This window comes from Lissotriton helveticus, assembly GCF_964261635.1.
Source record: "Lissotriton helveticus chromosome 1_1 unlocalized genomic scaffold, aLisHel1.1 SUPER_1_unloc_84, whole genome shotgun sequence".
Taxonomy (NCBI): domain Eukaryota; kingdom Metazoa; phylum Chordata; class Amphibia; order Caudata; family Salamandridae; genus Lissotriton; species Lissotriton helveticus.
The window spans coordinates 602,163-623,090 of NW_027611730.1; the positions used below are offsets into that span (position 1 = coordinate 602,163).

The 20,928-nt window shown below is 44.2% G+C and overlaps 1 protein-coding gene across 3 annotated transcripts in view; it reads right to left on the reverse strand.

The window, feature by feature from the left end:
* Positions 1 to 20,928, reverse strand: part of LOC144806550 (uncharacterized) — a 365,216-nt gene that overhangs the window by 309,373 nt on the left and 34,915 nt on the right. The window contains exons 3-4 of one of the 3 annotated variants that reach the window (XM_078672889.1): positions 20,650 to 20,806; positions 18,958 to 20,471 (exon numbers count right to left, since the gene is read on the reverse strand). In XM_078672889.1, coding sequence (XP_078529015.1) covers positions 18,958 to 19,573 — 616 coding nt within the window. In that variant the 5' untranslated portion in view covers positions 19,574 to 20,471; positions 20,650 to 20,806. Of the gene's footprint in view, positions 1 to 17,605; positions 20,807 to 20,928 lie in introns of those variants that run through there. The other 2 variants (XM_078672888.1, XM_078672890.1) reach the window with 2 other exon arrangements.

The following is a 20,928-nucleotide window of genomic DNA, read 5'->3' on the forward strand; positions in this document are numbered from 1 at the left end:
TAGAAAAGGCTTACTTTAAGGTCCAGTACCGTCTAATCTATGTTTCTTCTAAATACTAGGGGATTCAACAAACTTTATTCGGTTTTATAAATGGAACAAACCATAAAAGTCATAGATAGGATGCTTTTTTGCAGCATGCTGCTGGGGTTCTGGACAAAGAAATTGAACTGGCTATTAGACAATTATCTTGCTCACCTTTCCACCCTTCCCTAGGGGTTTCTTCTGTTGCTCCATATGCTGGTTCCCATACTCAGTCCCCTCAAGTAGGCTTGGTGGACATACCTCAAGATATGCCTCAAGACCAGGCTGGGGGTATCGCCCCCTTACACCAGTTGTTGTCACACGGGTCGGTGCCCAGGCTCCAATTTTTAGGTCAGCCTCTGACATGAGACCTGGCAATGGGTTGGGCCCAGGAGGCGTTAAGAGGAAGCGCCCTTTGGTTGGGGGCCCTTGTAAATGCAAAAAGAACATTGGATCCCAGTCATCTTCTGTAGTCCACCCAGAAGTGCCTAACCTGGATGCTATTTCGTTAGACATGCTCAAAGCGGCCTTGCTGTCAGCATTTGGAACTAAATTGGACCCCATCCTACTCCGACTTTCTGCACTGGAAAGCAACCTGTCTGCACTGATAGCTACTTGCAAAGGGACCGTGTCCTTCTCTCCACAAGTATCCCTCATACAAGGCCTACGATCTTGACCACCATTTCCAGTCCCAGTAGTAGTGGCACAGAAGCAGGAGACAGAGCAGTGTCTATCACGAAGCAGCCTAGTCGCATGGTAGGAGATACAACGCCACCTATTATGCCCAGGACTGACCCTAAAGACCGTCCAGCCAACCGAAGGGGGGCGGGGGTCACCCTGAACTCAGTATCTTTTCAGTCTCTGCAATCTCAGGGTTTCAAAGGGGGCGGATTGTACAGTTCTGATGATAGGTGGGAAGGCTGGAAGCCATGCCCCCGGGGACTAGAATAACTATTATCCTAGTTTGGGCTCTGTTCATCTCTACCTGAGTCCACTCCGCTTGTTGTGGTGTGAGTACCATGCCTCAACCCCGGGACCAAGGAAGACTTTTACCAGCTGAACAATAAGGTGGTGCACTGGCTCAATTCCAACATTGCCCCTGGGCTTAGGGTGGAAAACCAAATTCTCATGGTGCGCCGGACACAGTGGGTTGGTAGCGCCAAGAAATCCTGGCTGGGGGACCGCATTATCATCAATTTTAACAATCCAGTCATGGTAAACCGAATCTAAAGCACGGTTGCCCAGTCTAACTACAGGTGTTGGAACTCAGCAATTTTGACACTCCCGCTGGGATACTTCTACAGACCCAATTATTACCAACTACGGTCCCAACGCGAGCGGCTCCAAGAGGTGGGCCATAGGGGTTGTGCAGAGGGGATGAAAGGGGTGAGCACAGAAAATTGGAAGATTGCATTTGACGATGTGTGGGTCCCTCGGACCCTGTGGCACCCGGCATCCCAGGAAAACGATTCGCCCCCAGAACAGGTATTGAGTGTGAATGGAGGGTGCAGTCGGCAGCTCAATGTGGATCTGCTCCATATGCTTTGGTCTTGCACCTTCCTACAAGGCTACTGGAGAGAGGTCGCTGTAACTCTGGCGCATTATACCGACACCTCCTTTACGCCCACATGGGAAATCTGCATTTTAGGGGTATATGTCAGATCTAAAAAAATTGCGTCACATCGCGATTCAGAGACCCTGGTTTAATAATTGCCAAGCGCTTAATTACAAAACGGTGAAAGCAGGTAGATCCCCCAGAAATGAACGGCTGGATAAGCTCACTTAAAATATGGGCACAGGCAGAGAGTACAGCGCTACACAGGGTGGAAATGGTGGGGCTCCGCAAGTACCCCATAGCGCACTAATGGGACACCAGACTTATGGAGTAAACGGGAAGGGCAATGACACCGAGCCAGCGACTGTATGATATACTAATTGAAGTTTCCGGGCGGCGGGGAGAGAGATAGCGGTGGATGCCTATCGCTTTCCACTAGATGATACCCCGTGGAGAAAGTCTGATGTACTGGGGGCCCTGTTCTTTCCTGCCCCGACTCCTAGTGCTGTGACATTAGCCCCCTACACCCACATGAGTCCGAGTCGAGTCCCGATGAAGTAGTTATTCATGCACTCAGTAAGGCAAAGGTTAATATAATTTTTCCAGATAGAAGCCCTTTAGTTTTGTTGTTCACTATTTTTCATTTACATAAAATATGCTTTATTGATGTGTCTGTTGTTATAATCATGCACCATCCCTTTTCTTCTTTGGCAAAGCCCGCTTCATTGTAAGATCGAACAGGTCACATGTATAGGTCTCCAGCGCCGGATAACGTGTGTCCATTTGACACAAAGGACTCAAATAATGTGGGAAATATTAGCATGTGACGTTAGAAACATGTCCCTTTGATCTCTTTATATTTTTATTCTAGCATAGGCACTTAAAAGCTGCAGAGATATGTGGTGGGCAGGCAATCGCAACAATGTATGTGAAACTGTCTATTAGCAATAAGCTGATGTGAGACTATAAATCGTGTTGCTGTAATAGGAACAGTTATTCTATTATAATGTTATTAAGACGACGTTACATGCGGATATACACTGTATTCTCCAAATTTTTGCTTTGCCATGTATTGCAAGAGAATGGAATAATATGAAAAAGACCAATTCAGATATTTCTTTTTTTTAAAGTGAATGTAGGGTGTACATTTTTTTCTTGGAATATAGCGGGCCTGGAGAGCAAGATCGAGAACACCGAATGGTTGACCCTTGTTAAGAGTTTTGATGTGATATGCCACCAGGAAACATGGGCTGTAGACAATAATTATCACCTGGATGGCTATAAAACCCTCTTCGTTCCAGCTACCCCGTCCAGGTCAGGGAGAGCCAAGGGGAGGCTTATCACCTTTGTTTCTCTAGCTTTCCTTGGCATCTCCGCTCACTATATGTCTCTCCCAATTTACATGTGATATTGTTGTCCAGTGGAAAGAGCAAGCTACTTCTGGTAAACTTTCACAACGCAGGAGTTATACACCCGGATGAGGGTAATATAACTCAGCTGGGGTCTGTACTTCAGCATAGCATCTTGAAAGGTCAGAGTTATCCCTACATTTTTTAACAGGGGATTTTAACACTCATATGTGTGGGGACATCAGGCAAGGAGGAGTGGAAGCTATTGGCTGTGCACGACAAGCAGGATTACATATGGAACATACTCCCCAGGGTATTGAGCTCAACTCCATCTTGCTTGAATTTGATCTGACATCAGTAATGAATAAGCTGCCTCCAGGGAAGACATTACTCCCACCTTTTTAGGAGCGGGTGTGAGACTTTTATTGATTTCACCTTTGTATCTACCCCCTTTTATTTTCCGTTTACTGATTTTTCTGTGCAGGCAAGTGAATGTAGTGACCACAACCCCATTTATGTCTTTACAGGCTGGACCCGAACACTCGCACACACCAAGGTGGACTGGTGTCCCCCTTAAAGCGGTAGAAGCGGGAAGGAGCTTAAAGTGGGGGTGTATTGTCCAAGAGCTACTCCACAAGTCCCTTTTAACTCAGTGTTGCAGCGAGTTTGCAACCTGTGTCGATGAGGAGGCAAGTGCTCCGGACATCATGGGTGCATTTGGATCCATGTCTACTGTCATAAGGAAGTTACTACGGGCACCGGGTGGGGTCTGTAAGCAACCAGGTCCAAGATGGTTTAATTTGTCGTGCTCCCAGGCTTCCAGGGACCTGAGACAGGCCTTAGGTGTTAAGCCCCGAGACCGGTTGGAGGTCAAAGGCCTACGAAGAGCATATAAGGCTGCTCTAGCAACTCGCAAGTCTGCCCTGAAGGAGGAGGCCAGGATCAATTTAGTGGAGGCTAGTACACTGCGTAATAGCTCAAGGTTCTGGGGTATTATTAACAGCCCATTTTTATCTGGAAATAATGCTAATTTACTGGATGCCCAAATCACACAGGACGATTGGGTACATCATTTCGAAGGTATCTTCCAGTCGGATACCCCGCCAACTGAAGGGCAGAAAAGGGTGGAAGGCAAGTCGGAACTTATTTTCACCACATAAAAGGTGAGAGCCGGTATTCTGGGTCTATCTAAAAACAAGGCCCCGCGCCGGATGGGATCCCCCAGATCTCTACACCGCCAACGTAGAAACCTGAGTGCCTGTCCTCACAGCTGTCATCAATGCTGCAGTCCAGGTTGGCCGCCCAGATTCTTGGGCTTTAACGGTTATAGTCCCGGTATTTAAAAAGGGATAACAGGACAGTACCTATTGTTATAGGCCCATTTCTCTGCTGGACTCTGTGGTGAAGATGGTGGGCCGCATGGTACTTGACACACTTGTATCATGGGTTGATGAAAACAACTTTTTATCCGATATCCAAAACGGCTTTCAACCAGGTCGTTCCACTGTGGAACAGTGTTTAAACCTGTACATGGTCCTGAACAAATACACTGTGGCTCGTTCCAGCCCCATATACCTAGCCTTCATGGACCTGTCCTCAGCATTCCACTGGGTCAATATGTCCAAGCTGTGGCAGTTGATGTCCTCCATTGGCATTGACAGTAACATCATTTTATTTCTGAGGGATCTTCACCGTGATTCAACAGCGGTTGTCCGCTATTCAAAGAACCTGAACGTGTCCAGTCAGCTTGACATCAAGAGAGGGGTGCATCAGGGGTGCATTTTAGCACCTTTTCTTTTTAACCTATATATTAATTCCTTAGAGAAGGCCCTTTTGGCGACAAATGTGGATTGTTCCCAGGTAGGCCAGCGTAGCCTGCCAGTCCTCCTATACGTGGACGGCGCCGTCCTCTTGGCGAGGACAGCTAGGGGCCTACAACTGCTTCTGAATTCTTTTGCCCTTTTCATGGAGGACTTGGACCTTTTGTTTAATCATGCCAAGTCGTTAATTATGCAGGTGGGACCTCGTAAAGCTAAGAAGTTTACTTTTAAACTCTGACTATCATCAATACCGAAGACCAATGTTTTCTCCTATGTGGGAGTTGTGTTTGACGATTCCTTGAGTTAGTGCCCTCTGCTTACTTTGAAGAAAGGGGAACTAGTGAAAGCTTTTGCAGCTGTTTTTAACTTTGCCAGCAGAGTGGGAGGGAAGCCAATAGGGGCTCTTTTGAAGACATATGAAGACAAATATATCTCAAAGGTTAGTTATGGGAGTGAGATTTTGGGCCACATTGGGGCAGGGCAGTGCAAAGTGCTGAAAACTCTTTCCTGCGAAGGGCCCTTTCTGTCCCACAAAGCACTCTGTTTTATGTCGTGCACGAAGAGTTGGGGATGCCTTTCGTTTCAGATGTACTGGCATTCCGTCCCCTGGCTTTGTGGCTTAATATTTGGGCTAAACAAGAAAATACACTTAGCAAAGACATCCTACAGGAATGCCTTTCACTTGACCGTGTCTCACGCATCCGATGGCTCCAGTATATAAGAGTTGGCCTCTCCAGGGTAGGTAGGAACTATTTGATAACCCTGAGAGCATATGTAAGAGGGACCTTTCTCTGATCAAAGAATGTTTTTTAAGAATGAGCCACTGTGATAGAGAGGGAAATAAGACGTGTAAGCCTAGTGTGTGTAAGTACAACATGTTAAAAACTGTACAAACTACCGAACCTTATCGTCTAGAGCTTAAAAGCATCCATAATCGTTTTCTATTGACTCGGTTTTGGCTCAACCTCTCCCATTACCTCATGGCACATCCTTGCGGCTTCCACAGAGGCCAGTGCCTCATGCCCTGTGGCTGCAACGGTGAGTCTCCTCAGGACATGATGCACTTTACAATGTTTTGTAGTTTTTATTCTGTCACTAGAAAGTTATTTATTATTCCCATTCTCAAGACAGCGGGTTTTAGGAGGGTGAGACCAGCTCTTATCTTTTTACCACTCCTCTCTAAAGACACTGTTTTGCATACGCTTAACTTTTTACGGGTCGCTGTTAGACTCATGTCAAGCTGCGATTAACTAATGTATTGTAATTCATGAATTTTTATCTTGTGTTTTGATTAAGTTGGACATATTATATATGTCAATCTGTAACTTGGAAGATGCTTTATCATTTTATGTATGACTTTTATTGTTTTCATTTTATAAAACCGAATAGAGTTTGTTGATAATAATCACTAGGGGATTCATTTACAGGGTAGCATGGTATCCCTCACAATAACTCCAGGAGTCACAGTCCACACAATGTACATGCTTTGTTCCCCCTACTTCCAACCTTACATATACCCCCGATCACCTGCCCAAACCTCCCCCTGATGATGCCAATGTGGTCCACCGTCATCCCGCAGACCATATTTTTTGGCCCCTTTGAAACTGCCCATACAATAAAACTGCTGCAGTTGTAAATACATATCAACTACCATTTGTTGTGTTTGAAACATTTTATTGAATAATAAAACCTAATAAACATGAGCTGATTATTAAAGCAAAACAGAACATCAGTTGCCATACACATAAGAGACAAAAGTAGTACATAAAAATCAACATAATGTAACACAGCAAAGTTATGTAGAGCACAATTCCTAATTTCGGGCAATCTTTGAAGTTCAACAATAGAAACGTTCATAAAGAACAGGAAAGGAAACAAAGAAGGTGGGATACAGTGGTTTCATTAATGTAATGCTTCCTACATATAGAAAAACAAATACTAATTATTTTCCTTAAGCAATAAAGTCCTCACATTAAAATACTAAGAAATATATTGAACATTGAACATTTCATGTGTAATTTGAATTCAATTTGAATATTTTAACCTCCTCAGCATTATTTGACTCATGATTACAACCTGAATGCTTTCTGGAAAGGAACCACCTCATGGGGTTCAAAATCACATCTTTGCCAACAATAGGATTCAAATGATAAACTTGAATTGAAATTCAATTTATTGATTTAGGCCATATTGGAGATCAACAATTTGAAATATATACAAAATCCATACACTTTTGTAAAATTGTCTCCTAAACTTGAATTCCATCCACTTTTTGATTAAACACTTCCCATTCCAGCAAGCATCACAAGACCACTTGTTGTTATCTTCCCAATTAGTGATAATTTTTCAGCTGGCAACAACAATAAATATGTTTAGAATGTTACCTCCGAAAGCAAAAACATGCCATTTCTGAATCATGGTGCACAATAAAATGTAGGAACAGAAGGACATCTTTTGGTGTTGCATTCATTAGGGTTTGACCAGGCTTGAAACTAGAATTCCTGATTTTTGGGACATTTCAATGTCATATTTTTGAAAAACCCAGCACAAGGTCCGCGAAAAATAGATAATGACTGAATTGTACTTAGAAAAAATGTGCTGATAAGTGAATGAATGAATGAATGAATAAAATATTTAATAGAGCGCACTGCGGCCAAGCGGCTTCCTGGCGCTGGGGACCTGATCAGAACTCAGCAGAGGAGACCCAGGGAGACTAGGAAGGGAATGCCAGGGAGAAAAGGAAAGTTTTGAGGGCTTTGCGGAAATGGGTATAGATGGGGATGGAACGGATGGAGAGAGGAAGACTGTTCCAGAACTGGGGGGCCAGGACTGAAAACCGGGTGCCCCCCGTTCTGGATTTACGGAAACGAGGGATATGAAGAAGAGAGAGAAAGGAAGAACGGAGAGTACGACTAGGGGCATGAGAGGAGACAAGGGAAGTGATGAACAAGGGAGCAGAGCGGGAGTGAGCTCGAAAAGCTAAGCAAGCCAATTTGAAAAAGGATCTGAAACGGACAGGAAGCCAGTGAAGGGACTTGAGGGCCGGGGTGATGTGAGAAGATTTAGGAAGGGAAAGGATGAGGCGAGCAGCTTGGTTTTGGACGGCCTGTAAACGACGGGATTCGTAGGCAGGTATGCCCACGTACAGGCCATTACCATAGTCAAGGCGGGAGGTAACAAGGGCCATGACTATGGTTTTGAGTGCATCGGTGGAAAAGAAACGTGAGATTTTCCGAATTAAACGAAGAGACAGGAAACAGGAGGACACGACGGAGCTGATCTGACTGTGCATGGATAAGTCATGACTGACTTTAATACCAAGAGTGCGAACAGAGGAGACGGGCACAGGGGGGGGGCAAAAGAAAGGGGCCAGTGTGCAGGAGACCAAGGGTTGGAGGGACCACCAGTGAGGACAAGTTCCGTCTTGTCTGGATTGAGCATCAAGTGATTGGCGCTCATCCAGTCAGAAATAAAAACTAAAGTGGAACAAAGCTTGGGGAGAGAATCAGGGGTAGGAGAAAGATCGAAAACGAGCTGGAGGTCATCTGCGTAGTTGTACACAGAGACCCCCAGCTCAAGAAGAGAGGTGATGAGGGGATGGATATAAAGATTGAAAAGAAGGGGGGACAGAGAGGAGCCTTGGGGAACACCACAAGTGACTGAGCGGGAAGGGGCAGAGAAACCGGGGAGATGAACTGCCTGGGACCTATCCCGAAGGAAGGATGCAAGCCAGGAGAAGGCCGCGCCCCGGATGCCCGCTGCGCTGGCACGGTCGAGAAGAATGGAGTGGTCAACCGTGTCAAACGCAGCGGACAGATCGAGAAGGACCAGAGCTTGGGGGAGGTTAGAATCGGCCTTTCCCTTGAGCTCATCCAGAACTGCGAGGACCACCATCTCCGTGGAGTGGCCCGGGCGAAATCCCGCCTGATGGGATGCAAGTAGGCCGTTCTCCTCTATGTAAGTGGAGAGGCAGGAGGTGACATAGGCTTCAAGGATCTTACCGAGGTAGGGAAGAAGAGAAATGGGACGGAATTTAGAGGGGAGGGAGGGATCCAGACCGTTTTTTTTTTAGAATAGGGAGGACTATAGCGGATTTAAAGAGAGAAGGGACAGAACCAAGAGCCAAAGAGGAGTTAAGAAGAGCAAGAGGGGGGGCAGGACAGTTGGTGAAAAGAGTTTTAAGAATGCGTGCTGGTGCGCAGTCCGCTGGAGAGCCAGACTTGACCTTGATCAAAAGTTTTAGAAATAGATCAGTGGAGATGGGGGGAAACGAACGAGGGAGGAAGAGGGAGGGGGGGAGGGACGGGTGGGACAGGGTTGAGGCGCAGTAGGGATGTTAGCCTTAATCCTCACTATCTTGTCGATAAAAAAGTCATTAAGTGAGGAACAGAGGGACTGTGAGGGGACCAAGCTAGGAGTGGAGCGATCAGAGGTGGCAAGGTTGTGAACCAAAGAAAAAAATTTGCGAGATTTGTTGGCCGAGAGAGCTACTCTCTCAGTGAAATATGCGGTTTTGGCCACTAGGATCGCTTTTTTATATTCAATGAGGCGTGATTTGTATTTGGCACGCAGAGAGGGACAGTAGTTCCGTCTCCAATGGCGTTCCGACCGCCTGAGGTCGAGTTTGAGTGTTGTAAGCTCTGGAGAGAACCATTTGTGCGCGTCATAAGGGCGGACCGCCTTGATCTTTCTGAGCGGGGCGACTAGATCGCACGAGGAAGAAAGCCATGTGCCAATGGCGTTGACCTGGGATTCAAGGGGAAGATTGGTAAGGTGAGGAGCAGAGGAAACCAAACTGAGCGAAAGGGAGTCAAGGTCGGTCCGGTTCCAATTGCGGGCTAGAGTGTTTTTCGGAAGGGGGGGCTTGTCGACCGCTCCCAGGTGGATAGAGAAAGAGATGATAAAATGATCCGACCAGACACATGGGGATATGGAAGGAAAGGAAACAATAGGGCGTGAGGACCAGATTTGATCCAGGGTATGACCCTGGACGTGGGTGGGGACTGATACATAGGGTGTGAGGTTTAAGCATTGGAGAGTGACAGAGAAATCTTTCAAGGGAAGGTCTTCCCTAGGGTCGCCCGGCCAATAATTAAAGTCGCCGAGCAGAAGGACGGAGGAGTTGTTGACAACAAGAGTGGCCAAAAGGTCCTGAAGGGAAGCTACAAAGGAAGGCATGGATTGAGGGGGACGGTACACAAGGACAACAGTGAGGGGAGCAGAAAGGTTGAGAGAACGGGCCACCAGGTAGTCCACGTTAAGTATGGAGGGGTGATTAAGAAGTTGAAATTTGAGGGTCGACCTAATGATCATCGTCACACCTCCCCCGACCTTGCCGTCCGGACGATCAGCTCGGAGGGCATAATAGGTATCGGGAAGAATGGCTAGAAGGTCGGGGAGAGAATCAGTGGTGAACCAAGTTTCGGTCAGAAAAAGGAAATCAGGAGAATCAGTAGTCAAAAGGTTGAAAAGTGCCGTCTGATGTTTGACAGCAGAGCGGGTGTTAAGCAAATACGCGGAAGCTACCGTAGGGGCAGGGGCAAGAGAGGGACAGGGGACATGAAGAGGGTCGACAGAGGGAGTAGTGGGACTGGGAAAGACCGGGGTAGGGTAAGGAGGGGGATGGACAAGAATACCAAATGTATTAAGATGCCGCAGAAGTGAGGGTGAAGGTGAGGAGACAGCAGTAATAGCTGTGAGTTGGGCTGGGGTATACACCAAAGAGGGGGCAGAGTGCATGGCCCCTAGTCCCGGCCCGTCGCGGACGGGCGCAGATGGGCTTAACTTAGGCGCAACTTCGGCGCGCCTTCGTCGCGCCCGCTGCACTCGTCCGCTGCGCGGCCGGGACTGAGTGACCATTAAGTAGGGACACATGGGGAGGAGAATGAGGGGGCGTGGCGATGGGGGAGGGGCCAAAGAACTGCAGCGCCGAGCCCAGACCCGCCCAAGATGGTGGAGCCGCCCGTCCCACTCCAAGAGTCAGGCAGGGAGGGGGCGATCAGCGGAGGCAGTCTGGGTCGCGTGCAGGACAGGGGGCAGCCAGGAAGGATCAGAGCACTAGGTCCGGAGCGCTGGAAGAACTGTGCAGGTAGGTGGGTTTAAAACTTTACAAGTCAAGTCTTTAAAAACACTGTTGCTCCCGGAGACGCCTCGGGAGATCTGAAGATGATGCAGGATAGGCGCGCGAACAGCTGACCGCCTAAAGTACTTTGTCGAGGGGGGAGGGGCCAAAGAACTGCAGCGCCGAGCCCAGACCCGCCCAAGATGGTGGAGCCGCCCGTCCCACTCCAAGAGTCAGGCAGGGAGGGGGCGATCAGCGGAGGCGGTCTGGGTCGCGTGCAGGACAGGGGGCAGCCAGGAAGGATCAGAGCGCTAGGTCCGGAGCGCTGGAAGAACTGTGCAGGTAGGTGGGTTTAAAACTATTGATGTAAAATACATTGGTCAGGCAATGCTTGTGGATCTAATCTATTCAGATTTTTACTCCATAGTTTATTCAATAAATTGACTGAGCATAATACTTGAAGGTCCATCTCTCAGATCAGTTCTATTACAGTTTTAGTTGCGATAACACTAATAGAGATCATTGATAAATAGATTTTAAAAGCCATGGGTGGAATTGATCCTTGGTCTAAATCTAGATTATTGTCTGCAATAGAAACCAGTACAGACAGATCAAATCTAAAATCATTGAATATGTTTATTATAGTGGTTTAGAGTAAACCCAGAAGACACACATTGTTCCTGAAACTCAGAAAATGTATCTAAAGATTATGATTACATCCTATTTTATGTCCAGAGACTGCATTAGCTGCTTTCCTGTTTAAGTGACAACATTTGCAAATATATTTTACAAAACATTAACGGTGGATGTCAGAAATTCTGTCTATAAGCATTGTGTAAGAGTTATATGTGATGGTTTTTATTTGATCTGAAGCAACACTAACACTAAATAGGTACATGCACCGGTTATCATTCAACTAACAATATTAGCAAACTTAATTTGGAGGGAATTGAGAAGAATTGCCCCATGTTTTATTGTTAAGGAAATCTACTGGTTCAGTAATTCACTGAGTTTGCAAATGCTAAACCCCTTTTTGAAATGTACTAAGCCCATTTAACAATTCAGAATTTGGAAGGGGAATGTTAATAGTTTCCCTTCTGAATATTTAACACATCGTTAGGGTATGTATTGAGCTTTGAAACCATGTGTGGGCTGAAAAACAGTAACAGGAGGTAGTAACCCAAGGGGACATTTGTGAATCTGAAAGTAAAATGGGGTGCATTAAAAATGCCTTTATTTAAAAGCAATCACAGACAAAGTAGTGTGCTGACTCCACAAGCAACCACTTTTTACCAAATGGATTATTAGTACATGAACCTCAGTATTTCCTATATTGTTGAAATTTCGTACCTAATATTTTTGTAATGTGTAAATATTTGTTCCTGTTAGTTCAGAATTTCAATATTGTCATGAAATGTACCTATTCTTTTTGTCAAACATATTGAAATATCTTTATCCCAATTTTGGGGCATTCTAAAAAGTGTTTTCACTCTCTAACTTGAAGCTTCCTAAGAAAAATACTGACGCCAGTTCCTGGTTTCTCCTAGATCATTTAGCTTTCTCACTAAAACAAGCGCAATATATTAATTTGAGAGAGGTGATTATTGTAGTCATACGCACTGGGGTTAGTTTAGAAAAGACCAATTCCTTAATCTTTCGAAATAATACTTGGAAAAGTTTATGTTCAATAATTTCAGATAACTTACTGATAAAGATATCAGATAAAGATCCACAAATTTCTTATACCTTGTGGTATCAAAAATATGCTAGAATTAACATTCTAGTTATATTTGCGATGATCAACTTTCTGTTATTTTAACACATTTTGTCAGTGCACAGAGTATTTTCTCTACATAGATCACATTTCATGCAATGGTCTGTGCTTGACCGTACAATGAAGGGGTAAAAGTGAATTTCTACCACAATCAAGAAACCCTTGGGTCTCTGAGGATTACTGTTGCAAATGAAGACCTAGCTAAGATGAAATATCCCTTTAAAAGGACGATTTCCCTCACCCACCATAGTTGGCATGCTTCCTTATTGGGAATCTCCTTGCACCATGAAACAACCCCCTCACTGAGAGGGAGGAGTTCAGGCATGTTTTGTTATAGAGAAAGGTATACTAAATACCACAATAATGAGCTCAGGGTAGTGGGGGCAGCAGAGTGAAAGTTAAAACTTGCTAAAGGGTATGTGGTTTCCATTATTTGTACACCCCTGGGCCAGGATTAAAAATAGGACACTGTGGGAGAAATATATATGCACTGTTAGAGTCAATAAGAGGTCAACATGTTCAACATGTTCAGCCATTTAACCCTCCAAAGAGGTGTTTGCAGCATTCTTCAGGACTTAATCAAAAGTTGTGCCGCTCAATGTACTCAATCAATAACAAGCATTGTCATAGCTAATAGGTCTCGCCTTTGGGACCTTATAAGTGTTTAGCCATGCATATTCAGTAAAAATGTGAAATAATTACTATAAAAAAAAGAAGACTATAAACTAACTAAGCTAGACGTGACTTTATAACTGGTTAATCAAACGTTTCTGGAGGTTTAGTATATATAAACAACTCCTTTTTTCTATGATGTGTCCTATAAAGCTGATGCTTTAAATTTTGGTAAGAGTACACAACGTCAAAAAATTCAATACTGCTTTTATATTAATATAGCTTTGAAAGCTTTAAGTGAAAGACAATTCTAAGTGGCATTTGGTTATGAGTAGGCGCTAATGACTATTTCCGGATGAAATGTAATTAGCATTTTTTGTATAAGATGTGTTAAAGGTATGGGTAGGGAAAATGGCTATTTTGGCCAAAGGCTGCCCTTTCTATATGCATGCTAGTTTTAATTTGTCACAGTTCGAACAGAGGCCTGAGGGGCCCACAGAACAATGATTATTGCTGTTTTATGCAGTCCAAATAAACGGCAGAGGTCACATTTCCTTTCTTGCCTCGGGCCCAGGACACACTGGCTAGGCCACTGGTTAAGGATGCAGTGGGGAAGAAGTGGCGAGACAGGTTGATTATCTAAACAGCTCGACGATGACTTCATGCCTGGGTATTAAAGTATTCATTACAATTAAAGACTTAAGCAGGAATAGATATCATAATATAGGAAGGCCTATGTACAAATGCAGCTCGATTAGCGGCTGCCTTTTAACTTCTCACTTATCACCTCTCCTAATTTACAGTTTTATATTAGATGCAGACATAAATTGTGACCTATGAATATGTTTATCTATCTTTAGGTTCAAATGACCCATCTTTTCCATATGCAAGTATCAGACAGGTCGGAAACGCCTAATGGCTTTAAACTTGATAAAGCCACATTAATCACTGGTCTTGAAATACAAATGGCAGCAATAGGCACGCAGAGGTGTATTCTACGTAATCTCATTATGTTCAGGGTACGGGAGAGTATTTAGGGCATAAAGCACTTTGACAAAAACATTTCTGCCACCATAGAAATTCAATCTTCCTTGTCCTACCCTAGTATACAAGTAGTACCACATTCTTTGTATACCTGAATTAAATAGGCACACAAAATAGTACCGTATTTAAAGGCCCAGTTCAGAATTACATGGAAGGTGCACTGTCCCAGACTACACAACTGTGCAGTTTTCAGTGGGTGCTATCATCCCACACAGGGGCGAGCACACCAGATTATGCTGGAAAAAACATGTGGTGCCCCAACGTAGGCGCAGTTGTAAACCACCAGTCTGCTTACATAGTAAAGCGTCTGGCAGCTATTAAGTGAGGTGGCACGTTTCCCCTGCAGGTGGTTGGGGTCTGTCACCATCCTGTCAGGTGGGGGGTATACAATCAATGCGCCTCTTGACTGCTTGTTTGCCTTTTTGCCCGTGTCAATAATACAGTGCAGTCCTTGGAGGAGGAGTCAATTTGTATTCATGAAAGACACTTGTGTTTCTCGGATGTGTAATCCCCAGATGATGCCTGAACTGTTCCCCAATGGGCTATTTGTACATCGTATTGAATTGTATGGTCTAATGAGGACTGTTAATAATAATAAAAAATATTTAGTGAGTGTTTATTGCCCTCTATGTCACTCTACTTCTAAGCACCTAATACAGCTGGTACAGTGCTTACTGTCATCTGATCACTTACATTATGCTTATTATGCTTAATATAAATAGTGCACAATTTTGGCGTTTGTGTCTGCCTACAACGTGGACCTGATACAAATAGTAGTACCTACAAGGTGGATGGTACAATTCAACAAGAGTCTAAGATACTCCAGCACAGATGACTTTGCATCAACATTACAGGGCATCAGTCTTGATGGCAAGCCAACTTAAAACTTATCAGTATTGTATACATTATTATCAGAGACTATACTTGCCTCTTGGATACAACTTTACAACGGAATTTTATTAATTTTTGTACAGTTGTGTGTATACAATAAAACAACCTCCCCACCATAATTGATCTGGCTATTCATCTTGTTGGGATCTGGAGTAGCATGCTACTCGCCTAAAAGCACTTCAACACTTCATCAGGGGTAGCAAGCGCTGTATAAATGCAAAACCTTCCCTCTTCTTTCCCCCCACAATCTTTTTTAACCCAACTAACAGACCAACATGTCCAGCTCTCATATACATTTTATATTTCCCTATACTAATTCACCACTAATCATTTTTGGATCCTAGAGTAGTGTGCTACTCGTCGAAAAAGCGCTTCAAAGTTCGTATGGGGTAGTAAGTGTTATGTAAATCTAAATACATTACAATTACAGTTTACATCGGGCTGCACTAACACGAGGATAGAAGTAGAGTGGGGATTAGAGTTTATCTGCCCAGAACAAAGCATACTACAGAAAGTGTGGGAACAGTCTATATGTTGTGCACCTGGCAGAGAAAAACACAGCAGAGGTGGGAAGAAGGTAGGTCATCTGATGGTCAGACCTATGTGGAAAGAGGCAATCACTTTGGGCAGAAAAGAGGGCTTACACGGAGGACTACTTTGTTCGGATGGACAGCAAGAAAGGCAGGTCTGGAAGATAAGCCTGAAGCTCACTCATCCTGCAAGCAGAGGTGATGGCAAGCAAAAAACTAGTCTTCTAAGGAGGCGAAGAGGATAATTATGTAGGCGCTCAAAGGAGCACACATAAGATAAGTGAGGTCAACTCCCACTAGGGCATTACGAAAGGAGAAGGAGGAAAGAGATGAGTAATGCACTTCAGAAATCTGTTAACAATAGGATCGAAGGCCATGCTCAAGAGCTCGGGGTACCAGACTTGGAACTGATCGCGTTTGATCTTCTTCAGCAATCTTGGCAGAAGTGGTACAGGAGGCCGCAACTCCACTCACAACGAAAAGGGTCGCCGAGCGAGAGCTGCTTTGGAAACTTTAACACGCAGAACTGCTGACATTGAGCGTTCTCTTCGGTGGCGAATAGATCAAATCAAGGCTCTCCCCACTACTGAAAGAGACCTAGCATGACCTTCGAGTGAAGATGCCATTTGTGATCCATCATGCACCAGCGGCGGAGTTTGACCGCCCTGGCGTTCAGGGAACATGCCAGGTGTTGAACCACCAGAGATATGCCCTGATGTTCCAGCCATGTCCAAAGGCGAAGAGCCTCTTGAAATACGGTCCACAACCCCACCCTGCCCTGTTTGTTGCAGTATCACATGGCGGTGGTGTTGTCCATGAACACCTGCACCACTCTTCGTTTGACAGAAAGAAGGAATGCCTTCAGTGCAAGACAAATCGCCCGGAGCTCCAGAGGGTTGATGTGGTGCCTGGACTCCGCCAGAGACCAGAGGTCTTTGATCTCCACCATTCCCATATGGCTGCCCCAACCCAGGAGTGACGCATCCGTCACTACTGTGAACTCAGGTTGGGGGAGGGAGAAGGATCTGCTGTTGACCCAATCCTGGTTCGTAAACCACCATTGCAACTGACTTGCAGTCCCCTCCGAAATCTGAACGTCATCAGAAAGATTCCCCTGGTGCTGCTCCCACTGGAACTTCAGGTCCCACTGCAGAGCACGTATATGCCATCTGGCATGATGCAGCAGCAGGATGCAGGAGGCACGAACACCGGGATGGAGGCTGAAACATCGGTATCATAGCCCCAATATCCTGGACTTGCTGCTAGGGAGGATAGACCCAAAACTGTGCTGTGTCCAGAACCGATCCGATGAAAAGGAGCTTATCGGATGGAATCAGGTGCGACTTCAGCACGTTAACTGAGAACCCCAGCAAATGCAGGAAGCCCGTCGTAGTCTGGAGGTGGGGGCCTTCAACAGCCAGTCGTCAAGATAGGGGAAGACTGGAACCCCCTGATCTGCGCAGATGAGCTGCGACCACCGCCATCACTTTCGTGAACACCCGGGGGAGGGGGGGCTGGTAAGGTCAAAGGGGAGCGTGGTAAACTGAAAATGCATGTGGCCTACCGTGAACCGTAGGTAATGCCGGTGGGCAGGCAAGACGGGGATGTGAATGTAAGTGTCCTGCAAGTCCAACGCTACCATTAAATCTCCAGGTTCGAAGGCAGACAAGACCTGAGCCAAGGTTAACAACTTGAACTTCTCCTTTCGGAGAAAGCGGTTGATGTCCCTGAGGACTAAGCTAGGATGCAGGCCTTTGTCCTTCTTGGGTACCAAGAAGTAGTGGGAGTAGCAACCCCGACCTACTTCTGGCACAAGGACTCGTTTGACAACGAGATCCATAGCTTCCTGGAAGAGAAGGGCCAAATGATCCTCCGACATGGGATGAAATCACCACAAACTGCATGACCCTTACGCACTCCGCTGCTTGTGGAACTCCGCGTTGACCGCCAGAGTTTTTTAGTCACTTTGCGGAGTTCCTCACTGAGGAACTCCGCATAGGCTGAATCTTATCATGAAAAAATAGATATCAGTCATATGTTAAGAAACAAGGGTGTGTAGAAACCTTTTGGGTGGAGTAAAATTTAAGACATTATTATTGTGATTTTTTGGGCAATTAGTTGATTTTTGCAAGCACTAACACTTCTCTGTGTAAAGTAAAGACCTTGAGAGTTTTGTAACTTTCAGATACTCAAATTGTGGATTCTGTTGCAATTAAAAATATTTCCAGGCCTGAAATTTCTTTGGAGGTTGCATGCGGGCAGCCTAAGTTATCCTGCAAGAGTTTCTTGATGAATTCTATTGCAACTACAATATGTGCTCTCTCATGTAAAGTCAGGTTGTGAGAAGCTTTTCTGCAACTCAAGCTACGCCTTACTTTTTACCTGGTGTGGATGTATTTCTCATATTTAGTGATATCTCCTTTCTGAGTATAACGGTTCTGGCTTTCCCCTCCTGTATATGGCTTTAGTCCAGTGTGAATTCCCTCATGTGAAATGACATTGTATTCAAGACTAAACCTTATCTGACATTTGAGCATTTTTAAATATTTTTTATTTATATTTTTTTACATTCAGAACACACATAAGGCTTTTTTCCCCCGTGTGAGTTCGCTCATGTCAAGTGAGAAGTAATTTGTACCCAAAACTTTGCTTGCATTTCGAGCACTCATAAGGTTTTTCCCAGAGTGGGATCTCTCATGAAGCATAACACTGTCTTTCAGATTCAACCTTTTTTGGCATAAGGATTTTCTCTAGTGTGGAGTTTCTCATGGTGAGATAGCGTTTTTTTCTGCAGCTTTTCTGCCATTCAGAGCACTCATCAGTATGGAGTCGCTTATGGTTAGTGAGGCTGTGCCTATCAAATAGGAATTTCTGGCATTCACAGAAATTGGTAATGTTTTCCCCCTGTGTGCGTCTGCTCATGTAGAGTGAGATTGAGTTTAAAATGTATGCTTTTCTGGCATTCGGAGAACTGATTATTTTGATGGTGTGTTTTCTTATGGCACTTGTAACCATCTCTACCTCTGAATCTTTTCTGACATTTAGAGCACTGATCATTTTATTCACCAGTGTGGATTCTCATATGTTCAGTGAGATGAGATTTTTGTCTGAAACATTTTTGGCATTCGGAGCACTGATAAGGTTTTTCCCCAGTGTGGGTTCTTATATGCTTAGTGAGACGGCTTTTTACACTGAAACATACCTGGCATTCGGAGCACTGATAAGGTTTTTCCCCAGTGTGGATTCTTATATGCTCAGTGAGACTGCTTTTTTGACTGAAACATATCTGGCATTCAGGGCACTGATAAGGTTTTACCCCAGTGTGGATTCTTATATGCTGAGTGAGATGGCTTATTTGACTGAAACATATCTGGCATTCAGGGCACTGATAAGGTTTTTCCCCAGTGTGGATTCTTATATGCTGAGTGAGATGGCTTTTTTCACTGAAACATTTGTCGCATTCAGTGCACCGATAACGTTTTACCCAAGTGTGGGTCCGTGTATGTTTAGTGAGTCTCATTTTGTCACTGAAACATCTCTGGCATTCAGAGCACTGATAAGGTTTTTCCCCAGTGTGGAATCTCACATGTGCAGTTAGAAGTGATTTAAGTTTGAAATGTTTTGGGCATTCAGAGCACTGGTAAGGTTTTTCCCCAGAGTGGATTCTCATATGTTCAGTGAGATGAGATTTTTGGTTGAAATTTTTTGGGCATTCAGAGCACTGATAACGTTTTTCCCCAGAGTGGGTTAATTCATGTCGATATAGACTCAGTTTGATACTAAACCTTTTCTGACATTCAGAGCACTGATAAGGTTTTTCCCCAGTGTGGATTCTCATATGCTCAGTGAGATAAGATTTACGGCTGAAACTTTTTTGGCATACTTTGCACTGAGAGTGGTTTTCCCCTGTGTGCATTCTGTCAAATTCGGTGAGATAAGATTTATGGCTGTATCTTGGTAACTTTTTTCCCTAACTTCGGTTATTTTGCCTCGATTTTAGAGTCGGGCTTGTTTAGATAATGTTCAGCACTTATCTCTAAAAGAAATTGTGTGTAATCTTCTCAACACTTGAATTGAGCAAAAAATGTCGTGAAGCAGTCCTGTAACACCTGTTGAAATTTTTCTAACAGATAATAGTCTTTAAGTAATAGCCTCTCCGGCAGCAACTTAATTTGTGACTGAAGTTTTTCTCAAATCTATTTGTATAGGTTCTTAGCAATGCAGTAATAAGGTGTTAGTCTGATATTTAATGATTAAACTGATAAGTACCTTTTTGCACTGGTATAATGGCAGTAACTGAGGGCGTTAGAGCGTGCAGAGTACTATTGTGGATGATTAGTCGCAGAACATCAGTTCCTTCTATCCTTTCTATGTTTGGGGTAAGGTTAAGGTTTGTAGTTCTGAGGATGAGTATTTATTTACATTAGATATAGCGCAACGGTGCTCCTTTAATCCATTTTTATATTTAACAGTTTTACATATCATTCCTGCACAACAGATAATGTTGAGGCGATTTACATAGAATTACAGAACAGTACACAATAAAAAGGAAACAATCTGAGATGGTCATTAACACAATAAAGTGGTGAATTCTTAAGGTTTTCGCCAGAGTGAGCAGAGTGGGTCGAGGTCCCGAGGCAGATAGTCTCAAACTTGCGTAACTGGTTAAAAACGGTTGTTGAACAAAGGTGTTTTTCCAATCTTTTGGTTGTTAACGTGTCAGCTTCGGAGTCTTCTTTCAGCGTCTTTTCTTTGATGGTATCCAGAAGAAACCTTTTATTGTAACTTTCTTTTATGCAGTGTGTGCTTCCTCTCTAGAATTACAAGATGCTTTAGATGAACGTTATTCTGTCATGCTGAGGCAATTTGTCTTTCTGATAATATTTCAGATAAGGATGCTGAAGCGGTCTTTCTACATTATTTCTGATGCTGTGTTCACAGATATGACTTTGCTCTGGGTTAATGAAATGCAAAATTAGAGACTTCACTTACAGGTATAGTACTTTCCTCGCCACACTTAGATTTTTGGAAATTGTTTAAACGTAGAATGCTGGATGTCCTTCAGTTTTTCAAAATAATCCTTCTCATGCCACTGACATTCAGTTGCTTAGTTCTAAATCTTGCTTTCTTCGTCCGTAATTTCAATCACCTATAGTATTAAAATTAAATAGTTAATACATGTACATTTCCAAAAATACAATTTACAAGCCAAATCAATGCAGAATTTTGAAAATGTTGAGCTGTTTTTCAGACAGTGCAGAGTGTAGAATG